Here is a 13299-nt window from a genome sequence, read left to right on the forward strand (position 1 = left end):
ATGAAATGAATGAAACCGCGCATAATTTGTAAACGACTGCATGCGTGCCCACGATGGAGGAGACGCGCTTCCTTTGTTTTCGACAAAACGCTTGTATTGATATGTCGAAATAATGTTTTGCCTCTGAGCTTGCTTTTTGCACTTGGACTTTGCATTATTGCAAACTTTTATTTGACGCAGTAACGAGCTGACAGTCGGTGTGAGTTGACTTGATATATAGGGGGGAGGTAAACAAGATGGCGACAACCTGACTGGCAGAGTAATACGAAGAGTCCGAAAAATATGAAATGATATGCAACTTGGCAAGAGTCGCACTTTTGTTATTTAGAGGGCGGATATATGAGAAACGAATAAAGCCTGCGACCGAGTAAAGATACACGCGGATTTTAGGTGAGTTTTGCACACCGGAGGAGTTGCCAATGAACTAGCTAGCTAGCAGTTTACATCGGACATTGTACGCAACCCCAGTTAGCTTGCGTTAGCTAGATTTATCTGGATGATGCTGTGGTCGTTAGGTCATGTTCTGGTTTAGGATAAGGGCGACCGTTCCACTTGACTTTTTCACAACATCACTGGTAAATGAGAAGCTCTTGGCTTGGCGTTTGTATTGTCAATGATGGCTAGCTTCATGTCACCGCTAGCTTTACTTGTGTGACGACGTTTCACGCATTCAAATTCATGCTCCCTTTTTTTTTTTGCACTTCATGGGAATTTATTCGTTTGGAAAGCTTGTGGACCAAGCCACACGTTTTGCTGAATATGTAGTCTAAAAGCAGTGTTAAAAGTGCAATACAGCGAGCTAGTTCATTCAAGCAGATGGGTTACGTTAGCATTCTGGCTAGCTATTAGTTGAGCGTAATACAGTGTCAATGCTACATTATTTTAATTTTTCAGTAAACGTTGTAACGAGTATATTATGATTATTAATATAATTATTATGCAGAAACTGATATCCCCAGGATCCCCTATAACGATCCACTCTATGTTATGATTGGATCCCAGTGGAGAGAACTTAGTTCAAAACTGTGCAGTTTCATTAATGTTTAAATGACCCTTGTTTTCCAGGCAGCCAGAACCTCGGTGGAATGGAGGACACCTGAAGCCAGCACACTTTCAGACGCCTTGGTCTTTCTACAGAAGCCCAGCTGACACTGCTGCATGAAATTAGCAGTGGAAGTGTGTTTGGATACAGTCCAGGTACATGTGTCCTGAGGCAGACTATAACTGGCAGCATGGATCCTTGACACAAATGTGGCCTTAAACCTGGGCTGGTTGCCCCTACATAAGGGTGAATCAAATTAATTCATATAGAGCTGAGGGTAGACAAAAAAAATTGGTGAAGTTCATTGGTCTCAAACAAAAGGCACATGATGATGAAACACTAAAACAGTGGACCTGATACATTTTCACCTCAGTGTGCAGCTTTTGATTAAAAAGAACAGTAATGTTTACAAATCTGGACTGATGCCCACCCCAGCCTGAGTTCTCCCTCTCCCCCGTTCAGTATTTATCTTTATACCTCTCATTTTTTGGGCCAAGAGGTTAACAGTGGATTACTCCCCACCACCAGGAAGATTTGTTCCCAAGTAGTTTGCACACAAGGCTCAGTCTGTGGATCAGTCATGAGTACCGGGGAGATACATCACCTCAACTACCTGAATGAAAATGAACTGATGGAGATGGACACGTTCATTCACCGCATCGACTCTACCGAGGTGATTTATCAGCCGCGCAGGAAGAGGGCAAAGTTGATCGGAAAGTACTTGATGGGGGATCTACTAGGGGAGGGATCATATGGCAAAGTGAAAGAGATGCTGGACTCTGAAACCCTTTGCCGCAGGGCTGTCAAGATACTGAAAAAGAAGAAGTTACGGAGGATTCCCAATGGAGAAGCCAATGTGAAAAAGTGAGTGTACTTCCATCTTGTTTGTGCACAAACAGTATTTAAATAATGCATAGGAAATGCTTTTAAGCAACCCAATAACACAAATAATTTCCAGTCATTGCACTTTTTGTAGAAATAAGTTGGTGAGCCAGAACTTGCATGTCTATTAGTGCATCAGCTTATATGTTAACTAATTTAATAAAGCCTACCTAGTTGGAATGTATGGGTCTGTCTTTACAAGTGGTCAAGAATAGACGCACACCAAAAAAAAAAAGAAAGTCAAAATACATTCATACACAAACTGCTATGGCCGCAATGTGAATTTGGTCGACTGGCTGACCTAAGCGAACAACATGTATGCCTACACGTCACTCCTTTTGAAGCCACACACATTCAAAGTAAAACCAGCTACAGCGCAGAACGTGAGGATAGTGACCTCAAGTGGACAAAATTGATACTTGCACCTCTTGCACAATTTTATGTTATGAGTGTTGTTCTTGCGAAATATTAAGAAGCTGATTTGTCAATGGGGTAATCAGTAGAAGTGTTAGTTTTTCTTTTTTGTGTGTGTGTTTTTTTTTATATTCACAAGTCTCAGCTATTGCAGTGACATCACATCGCAGTGACTGAAATTGTACTCTGTGCTGTATTCCAGCTGGTTGTTCCAAGGTTGTAAATCGGACACAGTAACGGTGATTACGATCCGGTTGTTACCATCGCTTGAACTACAGTGACAGCCAGCCAGAGCAGCTGTCACCATGAGTTTTAACTTTCGACTGAAGTTCAGTCTTGAGATGTATATTGTGTGACTGTATTGTATTGGGAGAGGGAAGGAGTCCTGCTGAAAAAAAATAGTAATAATATTGTGTTTGAACTCATTCACAACTTATTCATTTTAAATAATATAAATCCTGTTATTTATTCCGTACAAGCCTCTGATTTTGGGACATGTCTCCTCTTTCTGTCATGTTATGCGTACACAAAACTGCAATGTTAAACAAACAATGCAACAAGAATTTGCCTTCCCTCACCTCATTCTGTCCCGTCCTATTGACCTTTTATTCAGCATTTCTGGATTTCATATTTTCTTGCATAATGCCAGAGGCTTTAATCACACCATACAACGTTAACTATTACTGCAGCCTGTGCTAATTACAGTTGACGCATTAGGGAGCCGTTGCAAAACGAGTTCAAAAAGGCAAGCTTCATTCAAGATGCCGTTTAAAGAGCGCAAACAGTACGTCTGCTCTCATTGGCTGAAGCCACGAACAGGATCCTCGAGCCTGTCGAGGCTTGTATATGTATGTGAGGATGTTGTCCTGTCCCCCATTGGTCCTACTGCTATTGTCTTCGCCGTGCCATTTCCGTGACGACGTTCAAGGCAAGACGCACCTTTTGTTTGGGAATGACAGCCCCGCACGTATGCGCACTAAATGAACCTCAGTGCGGTGAATACGCTCATCGATCAGATCTCTCTCTGTCCGAGATGTCTGCTATGCAACCTTTTCAGTGAATGGTTCAGCATTCACCCATTGTTGTTATTGGAACCTATTTTCTGTTATTCACTGAAAATCTCGTCTGTTCACTGTTTGTTTGCTCTGGCCAAACAATCAATAGCGCAGATTATCTGCATTGATATTCGGCATTTTTACCAGTACTGGAATTGGCTTTTTTTTTGTCCGAAATCGAACGGCTCAATTTAAAACTGCTAACGTCATCGGACTATTTGTCAATTTCCAGTTCACTTTATAAGAGATGCTGCTGACCCTATGAACTCTAAACCTTTTATTTTTGTTTGAAATTAAAACAGAAATAAGTGAAAGTTTTTAACATTCCATTTAGTTTGAAATGTTGGAAAACCTTTACTGGAGAAAAAACAGACGGTGCTATTGTTTACGTTTTCATTTAACTTTTTAAGACATGCGGATGACCTTGTGAGCTCCTGAAACATTTTTGTTAAAATTTTAAAACAAATAGATATTTGTCTAAGGCGTTAAGGAAAAAAAAAAGGCAGCATTTTGCAAATCTGAATTGTTGTCCAAATAAACATTTGCTTTAAGAAATTTCAACAAAGTGAAAAATTAAGAGTTTTGTTTTTTTTATTTTTTTATTTTGACGCCTATATTTTCTCTTTTACCATAAAAGAATATCTGCTCTAAAGATTGATAATCAGCCTCCTTGATTTCTAATATTTGGTATCGGGCCTGAAAAAAAAAAACCCATCAGTCTTTCTGTCACTTTGGCGCCATTTATTGTGTTAGGTTTAATTCATTAATAGTTTTTTTTTTCACCTCCATTTGCATTGTCCTGTGTTACAAGCAATCCTTGAATGCACCTCAAGCTACTTTACTCTTCGTTTTTTTCTGTTATCCCCAAGTGTGTGTGAATGCCCAAAAGTAAGTTTGTTTTGTATAAAGCGCATTGTTTGCCCATGTGTCATGTCCTGTCAGTTTGTGTATTTGACTAGCGTGACGTTGGGTGTGATTTACAATTTACTACAAGAGCGAAGAAAGGGTGTGAGAAGGGTTCATCTGAGTGGTATTCGGTAAATTGGCTGCAACGTAACAGGTGTGCCTACTTAGTTGATTGCACGTCCCTTTTACTTCATGCAGCCTTGAGTATTGATTTCGGTGAGACAAAAAGAAAGACTGCAGCCGGAACTTTGTCAACTCACCAAAAAGACGTGAGCGCCAGTCCGCTGCTCCCCACACCACACCGTTTGTGAGGACTTTTCTAATGGCGTTTGTTGTGGATGTTTTGCCTTTTTGTTGGTTAGCTGATTATTAAATACAAACGATTGTGTGTCGGAGGTAGCAAGATGGCTTCGGCTCGATAATACTATTGATGAGCATCATGCAAATGTGGTTTGGGTTGAATAATTTAACTATTCAAATATATATATTTTTTTTTTAGATTTTTATTTAAAGGTTCATAATACATTGTGCTTGATCGGCTCCATTTTCAATGCTTTGTCATCGTCTTGTGGCATCGATGCGCTATTATTAATCCCTTTTTAGGGGGGTAAATAATTCATAGATCTTTGCAGTTTACATCAAGTTTTGTCCCCAGTGCAAGGATTCTTGAAAGACTAAATGCTAATCTTAAACCTTTTTGATTCATCTTTTCCATGTTGTTTGTGTCTTTGTCACAGGGAGATTCAGCTGCTAAGAAGACTCCAACACAAGAATGTGATTCAGTTGGTGGATGTTCTTTACAACGAGGAGAAGCAGAAAATATATCCTTAAGTTGTTTTTGTTGCTCCTGTTTTTTTTTATTTATGTGTGTATGTGTCTCACTTCAATTAAGAGAGATTTAAAAGATCCATTTCTTTTCATTATGGACACATGCATTCGCATTGTAACACAAGATGACTTTTACACAACCAAATGCTACAAAGACTAGTTGTGCACCACTGCAAACTACAACCACAATAATAAACTCTCTGACAATATGTTAATATTGACATTTATTTCCCAATTATTTAGTGACCAGTGAGTATATTTGTCTGGAAGTTTTGAATACCCTTGACTTGTGACTTACGTATATGGTGATGGAATATTGCGTATGCGGGATGCAAGAAATGCTGGACAGCGTCCCGGAGAAAAGGTTTCCTATATTTCAAGCTCACGGGTATGTCTTTGTCGCTTCCCTCGCCCCCCCTATTTTTCCATATTTATTCTATTGTCAGACATATCCTCTTTGCAACAATGGGTCTAAATTTAGACCCTTAACGGCTGTGCTTATACTTTTTGAATAACTGCCGGATAATTGCATGAATGTTTAATGACTTGTCTCAAAATGCAAACGTCCTCGTGTGTTTTCATCACAGGTGTCAAACTTGAGGGCCATAGGCCAGATCCGAAATGTTATGTGGCAAATTATGTCGACGTCATGTTTCTTGCAAACTGTCATCACTTTTAAAAAGATGAGCCATTGCTATTTTTTTTTTTTTCATACTGATCCCCCCTCGTTTCATGAAATTGTAATGTAGTTGAACAAACCGTGTACTTGTTTCTGATTTCAAAGCTAGCTATCCATCAATTTGTTGTATGTTTGATTAAATAATGTGAGCATACATTTGTATGGGTTCACAGTCATAACTGCCTTTAGTGGGAAACCATAGCAACGATGTGGCCTGCGAATAATGAGTTCGACCCTGCTGGTCTACATTGTATGATTGCTGACTAGCACACTTGCTCACCTTTTTTTTCTTTTTTTTTTGTGTGTGTTCTGTGCAGGTACTTTTGCCAACTCTTAGATGGCCTTGAATATTTGCACAGCCAGGGAATTGTTCACAAAGACATTAAACCAGGCAATCTGCTGTTGACCACAGATGGGGCACTTAAAATCTCTGATCTGGGAGTAGCTGAGGTAAGCTTACACGTGAAATCGATCTCATTTTGTGAAACAAGAAGAAAATGGATAAATCTGGAATGCATGTTGTGGTTTACTGTGCTTTGACTTTTGCATCCAGGCGCTGCACCCATTTGCAGAGGACGACACATGTCGCACCAGTCAGGGCTCTCCGGCCTTTCAGCCGCCAGAGATTGCCAACGGCCTGGACACCTTTTCAGGGTTTAAAGTGGACATTTGGTCGGCGGGAGTAACACTGTGAGTCACGGACTTTGACCCATTTGCATCGCGTACTCAATTATGCTTGTGATATTTATGTAATACCCACCACATTCATACACTAACTGCTATGGCTACAACTGACAACCAGGCAGTAAATACGCAGACCGGCTAACTAACAATCAGCCAGTAAATAGCCAGCTGCTGTTCCTTGGTTGACTCCCAAAAAATATTAGCTTCCTGTGCCATCATAATAAACTGATAGTCAATTCTATATGAGTAATTCCCTTGTCCCCCCCCCCCTCCACCCCATTCAGATACAACATTACGACAAGTCTTTATCCGTTTGAGGGGGACAACATCTATAAGCTATTTGAGAACATTGGAAAAGGGGAATTTACTATTCCTGAAGACTGCGGACCTCTCCTCTCAGACCTGCTGCAAGGTGAGTGTCGAATCTATGGAATGTTCTCGGTGGGGTTTCAAGTGGGAAGCCAGGGATAACATTAAGTAAAACTGACTTTTTTGGTAAATAAGTGGGTCTCAAGTGTGTAATAATAAAATATATAAAATTGTGTGCCAAAATGGATCTACAGGTAAACCTTTCATATTTTCGTCATTATCGAGGTATTTGTGCTTAGCGACATGGCCGCTGCTGGCACGCATCTGTACTCCACCTCAGTACGTTTATCGACATTTAAAAAAAAAAAAAAAAAAAAAAAGGAATGAAAGGAGTCCTATTTTATTACTGTACCATAAAAATAATGCTCAAATGCAGCATGAAATGTTTTTCAATTTTCTCACAATGTCCCCCATTTGAATCAATATTGACAGCCCTGCATCCAACCAACATTTTTGGTAAATTTGATGTTTCAAGGTTTAGCTAGATGAAAATCTATTCAAGCGTGTTTTCATGTTATGCTTCAATGGTCACAAAACTAATTGCAGAGTTCTGCTAAGGGTGTCGAATTTCTGAATGTACAGGAGAAGGACAGCGCACACTGCAGTGATGCTGCGCTGTTGTCCTTTATCAGTGTGTCCAGCTGGTGGTGCTATGACATTTGAAGTCACTGGGTGTCCCCCACCCCTCCGCATGGTAGAAATCCCTTCAGCTGCTGACGTAGTTTCTATTGATCTGGAGCTTCCAGCAGAATACTAAACACCCCGCCAGGCTGCTGCAAAGCTCCTTGTTAAAACAAAAGAAGTCCGTCTTTTTACGGTGAACCTCGTATCGGTTTTATGTCAAGGCAAACTAACTGCCTGTGAAATCCGGAAAACATGCTCAGAAGACTGAGGTGACGACATCAAGAGATGAAGCAGATTCTTTGAGCTTTTGTTAACAAAAAGAAAATAGTGTGTTGTCTGCAGCTTTTCCTTTTATGGACATGTTTCCCCTTCACGAAAGCCTCCATGTGGGAGATTGTGCAATTGAAATGACACAAAGTGTTACGTTGGCTTCTTTTAATCAATTGTTGAATTTACAGCTTCACACTGAATTGTGCGTGTGTTTTTCGGGGTCTGCAAGTCTCACGGTATCGTGAATCTTCAGGCTTCCACTCCTCATAGTGCGTGACGTCTGTGTCTAATGATGCATCATATCTGAGAATGGTCGACCCATAAATATGACATTGTCAAAAATAAGCCCGGCACTATGATCAGTGCTGCGGGGAGATGGTTATATTATTATTATTATTATTAAGTCTGTGTCTGCAACACATCACTGCTGTCTCATCATGTTGACATTTTGTGTTTTTTCCACGTTCAGCCCACACAAGGGCCAAAAAAGTATTTTGTCAATCACAGCAGATTAGTTTGCCTTGACAAAATCCCAGATGAGTTCTTTCCTGATAGTTCACACATCTCTTCTTTTTCTGCACTTTTAATGACTGACTGTCTTCCGCCAACTGTATATAGGGGGTCGTCAGTTTCCACTAGTTATTAAACTGGCAACGTAACCCAAATTTGAATGGAAGTTTATCAAACTAGTTGCCCTTTTTGTACTTCCAGGAATGCTCGAGTATGACCCTGCAAAGAGGTTTTCCATACAAAACATAAGACAACACAAGTAAGTGGTTTCTTATTTGTCGTATTTCAGGAAAGCCAATCTGGAACGTTCACTCGTTACAGAAAGGCAATGTGTCATTTACGCACCGCTTCTATACTGCTTCCATGTGTTCCTGCCAGCTGGGTGCGCAAGAAACACCCACCGACAGAGCTCCCCGTGCCCATCCCCGCCAGCGCAGAGAGTAGGGACCCTTGGCGCAGTATGACGGTGGTGCCCTATTTGGAGCATCTCCACGGCTACACCGAAGACGACGACGACGAGCTTTATGACGGAGAGGACGAGATCATCTACACTCAGGATTTCACAGTGCCAGGTTTGTGAGCCCTTGAGGGACTTTTAGTCGATGTTTCCCCACAATATTCTAGCTTTCTGTTCTCTAGTTGTCAAATAATGATATTACATTTTATAAAAACATACATAACTTAATCAAATAGGAAGTTCAGAACGCAACAGTTTGTGCATCATAATTTCATGCTTCGGTACACTGCGACTCCTACTTGTGTGTGTGTGTGTGTGTGTGTGTGTGTGTGTGGGGGTGTGTGTGTGTGTGTGTGTGTGTGTGCGCGCGCATCTTGGCCACCAAGGGCCAGTATAATTGACTCGTGAAAATGATCGCAACTGCTTAGTAAGCTGCAGTAATACTACTTTTCGCTCAGGATAAAGAGTATTTGCTTGATTGTCTGATATCCATTGCTTAAATTGATCATCAATGCTAGTTTTGTTAGCCCTTCTATGGCGTTTTGGATTTGCTGTTAACATTAAGCTTGCAATTTTTTTCAAGTCCAAGTTATGTGGTTTATTTGAATAAAATTATTTTAGCCCCATCTGAAAGTGGAGCAGAGCAAGTAGCAAATTGCTCCATTTTATTTTCACTTATCTGAGCATATCTCAAGCTTGCTCGGTACAAAGCAAAAAGTTGACGGTGCAGCGGTTCTTTACTCGGCATGTGTAAATTGGAGCACGCTGATGTCAAGTAATAACTGTACTTGTTGACATTCCCCTACATCAAAATTAGTGCTGGCATGATATTGTCCTCCGACACTGTCACGCTAAAAACGGTACGTTAACGGGTCCACATGAAGGACGGCAAACACCAGATTAAAAAAAAAAAAAAAAGATAAAGCAGAACTGACAGGATGTTTCAGTCTAATGGTTGGCAAGATGTCATCAAGTGGCACTTATTCACTGTGCTTTGATAATGACGATATTGACCACATCCCAGAATCTACGTCAGTACTTTTATTTTTCCGCAGAATTCGCGACCTATATCAGTTGCTAGGCAACAGCCTGAAATGATAAATGCAGTCGTCTGTGCTGGCCGGGCATCTAGAAGTGGTGCCCCACTTTGGTCCAATTGGCGCTTCGGAGTGTGAATGAAGTATTCTATAAATAGTCCAGTGGAGATGGTTCTGGTGTTGGGAGTCTGAATGGTTTTCCAGGATTCACTCCCACGTGTGCAGAACAATGCTGCACCTCCAGTGCATGTTCTTTAACTGTGTATGATGACGTTTCTCTTGATGTTTAAGCTGGTCTTTATCTTTTTGAGTGTATGCTATAGTCTATAGCTACGCTAGCACAAATAGTAAATTCAATATTAAGTAAAAATTTGTGTGAAAAACTCTCTTGGGTCTGGAATATAAAACAGCTGAGAGCAGCCTGATTTCTACTCTTAAGTCAGTTTTTTTTTTTTTTCTCCATCTCCAACTTTTAGGCCAAGTGGCTGAAGATGATCACGATCTGGAGCACGCAGACTACAGCCCACCCTTGGCCAAGCCCGTCTGCGTGAACGGCACAGAGGCGGGGTCTCTGAACAGCAAGGCCAAAACCGAACGACGGTCTTCGTCCTCATCCAACCCCTCGCGCAAAGGGATCTCCACGGCGAGCAAGATCCGCAAGCTTTCCACCTGCAAGCAGCAATGACGCCCCCTTCTCCTCCTCAGTCCCTGTTGGCAAGCAGCTCGTCAGGTGAGTGGGTACTACATATGAAAAGCGTGAAAGGGACGTCCTGAGGCCTCTTTTAAACGGTACAAATTCAAGTTTAAGAGCCTTTTACCCCCCCCCCAAAAGAGCAAAGCTGTTATTGATATTCAGCAAGTGCCATAGTGACTCATCACGAAACTGCGGGAAAACACATCGGCTGTTTTCATCAAAAATGACCACTGTGATTTGAAATAATTGCGTTTTGTTGTTAAATTGCCAGTAAACGAGAACATGGGTGAAGACTGTGCAATATGAGGGCACTGGGATGCTGCTAAAATTGTAATCTCGGGGTCACAGCCTGCAAGTCACTTGTGTTGGCTGCAGCAGCTCAAGGTTGAATGTAAATAAACAACTCGAGTTTTCTAACAGCCATTAATTTGTCTGTTGGCAAGATGCTTCACGTTTCTTTTACTGTTCAATGGAAGGTAACACATGAAATTTTTTGTTTTCTTCAAAGTTCTGGTGAAGTTCTTTCACACTGTGGCATACACTCCCAGCAGGGGTTTGTTTGTCATGGCTGCAGTGCAGAGGAGATGCAGCGTGTTAATCTTTTTAGGCAATGACTCACCCTTAAATCGACGCCGCTCGCCTGTGCACTCTTTGTCTAGATGAGACCTTGAGCGTCACATAATGATACGGTTTTATTTCTATTCTGCCGATGTGCGTCAATTTTCTGCCTCTTTCCGTTCTCATAGGTGGAGCTGTCCCCCGTCCTCCTCTGTCTGCAGCAGACACGCTTGCGAGAGAAACCTGCTGAAAGTTTGACGCCCTTCGTACCTCCGTGGACCATCCAGCTTTGTACTCTTGAGTAGGGGTGGGAATGGGTGGAAAATTTCCAGAAAGCTTGGTAAATTTCCATGGGAGTTTTAAGATGCAGCATTTTTTTTTTTTTTAATATTCCAAATTGGAACATTCACTTGGTAATGTAATGAAAAGGTATTACACTCAAGCATCAATATTAACTTTTTGTTTTGTCATAAGCAGTCATCCATGCAAAATACAGCTCTGGGGGAAAATCGACCTTAAACATTTTTTTTTTCTTCCTCCTCAAATAAATATTCCTAATGACATTTGAGTTTGGCAGTTAACTTGTCAGTAGTTTATTGAATCAAAGTAGTAACATTTGTAGTGGGCTCTTAATTTGTCCACATCAGTAGATAGCTTCCCTTGCCCCCGCATCACTAGTTCGCTATTGCTTTTTTTTTTTTTTCTTTCTTGGAGCACCGGCATTTCTGAAGCCTGCTCGTACCTCAAATTTCATCTTGCATCTTACAAAAACGATGCTAGCTTTGTCATTTCAAGCATTTTAGCCAAAATTCAAGATGGATCTCTTTATTTGGGAAAAACATTTGAGCATAACCCCGACGAAAGCAGCAATTAATGTTCACACTCCCACCAGGCATAATTTCTTGATTGCCTGGAATTCAAGCAAGCGCTGACATGTTCGACCACCAATGGGCAACACAAACTGGGATTAGACGAGTTTGTTTTAGCTTTCTGTGTTGTCGCAAAAGTGAATTATAATGAAGCAGGCAAAATGTTTCTCACCAATGTGTGTTCTTGTGTGTACGTTCAAACGTCCACTCCGAGCGAATCTTTGACCATAAACTGAGCGGGCGAACGGTTTTTCTCCACTGTGCATATGATCAAATGTCTTTTGATTGAATTGCAATTATGACAAAACATTAACGAGCCAGTTTAATTCTGTCAATCCCAAGCAGGTTTCCAACGGTAAATGTTTTAATTTCACTCAATTTATCCCAAAAATATTTAAAAGCACTGTTGTGATTATCAAAGTAAGACCTTTTGTAACGGCTGCTTTTACTTTTGAAAAAGGTGCTCAACATTTTAGGATGTTATGGACCGAACGACAGTCATATTGTTGGTGCATCTTTTTTGCGCTCAATTTTCGAATGTCGTCCCGTTTTAAAATAAATTATTGGAAAACCAAAAAGAATCAAGTCAGTGATTAGTTGACAGATGAATCGATGACTAACAAAATCATGCCTGGTGGGAGTGCGAATGTTACATAATTTAAAACTGGTGGTGGTTTTCAGGGTTTTGCTAAAAATATTTTCCCAAACTATAAGGGACGGAAATTGAGCCCAAAGTTCTTTTTTTTTTTTTTTCTTCTTTTTGGTGGCCCGTATGCGTTAACTCAGATCATTTATTAAAAAAAAAAAAAAAAAAGCTAACAAAATCCGAGAAACTTCTCTTTCCCCCCCCAAACCAGGAGTCTTGTGAATATTTATTTTCTCCAGAGCTGTATTAAAGTTCCCTATTGAGAGCCAGCCTTTAATTGAGCAAACCCCCAAGGAGCATTTCCAACTTCCTGGAAATGACTGCAACCCGAGCCCTGAAGGACAAAAATTCTTTGCTCCGTGACAAAAGCAATTGCCAACGGCGGTCACTTATCCTCTTGCACGTTGTCACTCCCTCAAACTCCCGACGTCCACTTTGTCATGCTGTCGTCCCTCTGCAGAGGGCCAAAATGTTGCACTGGACTTTGACAAACCAGTCGTTCACGTTTCAGCTTTGCCGCTGTGTAGCAGATCCTCAGAGCGGGAGTAGCGGGGAAAGGGACGTTCCCCCGCGCAGTGGGGCAGGTGGAGTCGCAGCCATGATGGCGTTGACACGGGCGGCATTTGAACGACTCTTGAGTTCCCAAACCTCTCTTTAAGGAGTTTTTTTTTTTTTTTTTTTTAAACAAAGGTATTTGCAGAATCTGTAAAAGTGGGTTTTGACTACCTTTTTGTTTTTACAGAACCTTATAGCAGTTTAAAGGCACATTGTGATG

The 13299-nt window shown here is 41.1% G+C and overlaps 1 protein-coding gene across 2 annotated transcripts; it reads left to right on the plus strand.

Moving 5' to 3' along the window:
• Nucleotides 1-38: 38 nt before the first annotated feature.
• stk11 (serine/threonine kinase 11) lies at nt 39-11303 on the plus strand. 2 transcript variants are annotated; one of them, XM_088311741.1, is made up of 11 exons: nt 39-390; nt 1066-1906; nt 5037-5120; nt 5426-5515; nt 6124-6256; nt 6360-6496; nt 6775-6902; nt 8465-8522; nt 8642-8835; nt 10234-10487; nt 11198-11303. In XM_088311741.1, the coding sequence occupies exons 2-10, from the start codon at nt 1623-1625 to the stop codon at nt 10440-10442; spliced, it is 1317 nt and encodes a 438-aa protein (XP_088167867.1). In that variant the 5' UTR covers nt 39-390; nt 1066-1622; the 3' UTR covers nt 10443-10487; nt 11198-11303. The 2 variants fall into 2 exon arrangements, with proteins under 2 accessions (XP_088167867.1, XP_088167868.1); XM_088311742.1 differs by lacking the exon at nt 39-390 and adding an exon at nt 455-575.
• Nucleotides 11304-13299: the final 1996 nt, after the last annotated feature.

The sequence above is a fragment of the Idiotropiscis lumnitzeri genome, chromosome 12 (assembly GCF_059441095.1).
Source record: "Idiotropiscis lumnitzeri isolate Australia: NSW breed Sydney's pygmy pipehorse chromosome 12, RoL_Ilum_1.0, whole genome shotgun sequence".
Lineage (NCBI taxonomy): Eukaryota > Metazoa > Chordata > Actinopteri > Syngnathiformes > Syngnathidae > Idiotropiscis > Idiotropiscis lumnitzeri.

Bases quoted from the DNA above. Each gene is read 5' to 3' on its own strand.
- stk11 (XM_088311741.1), top strand. From the start codon at position 1,623: ATGAGTACCGGGGAGATACATCACCTCAACTACCTGAATGAAAATGAA. The intron at 5,121-5,425 runs ATATCCTTAAGT...CTTGTGACTTAC, and splicing joins AACGAGGAGAAGCAGAAAAT to GTATATGGTGATGGAATATT. The intron at 8,523-8,641 runs GTAAGTGGTTTC...TGTTCCTGCCAG, and splicing joins CAAAACATAAGACAACACAA to CTGGGTGCGCAAGAAACACC.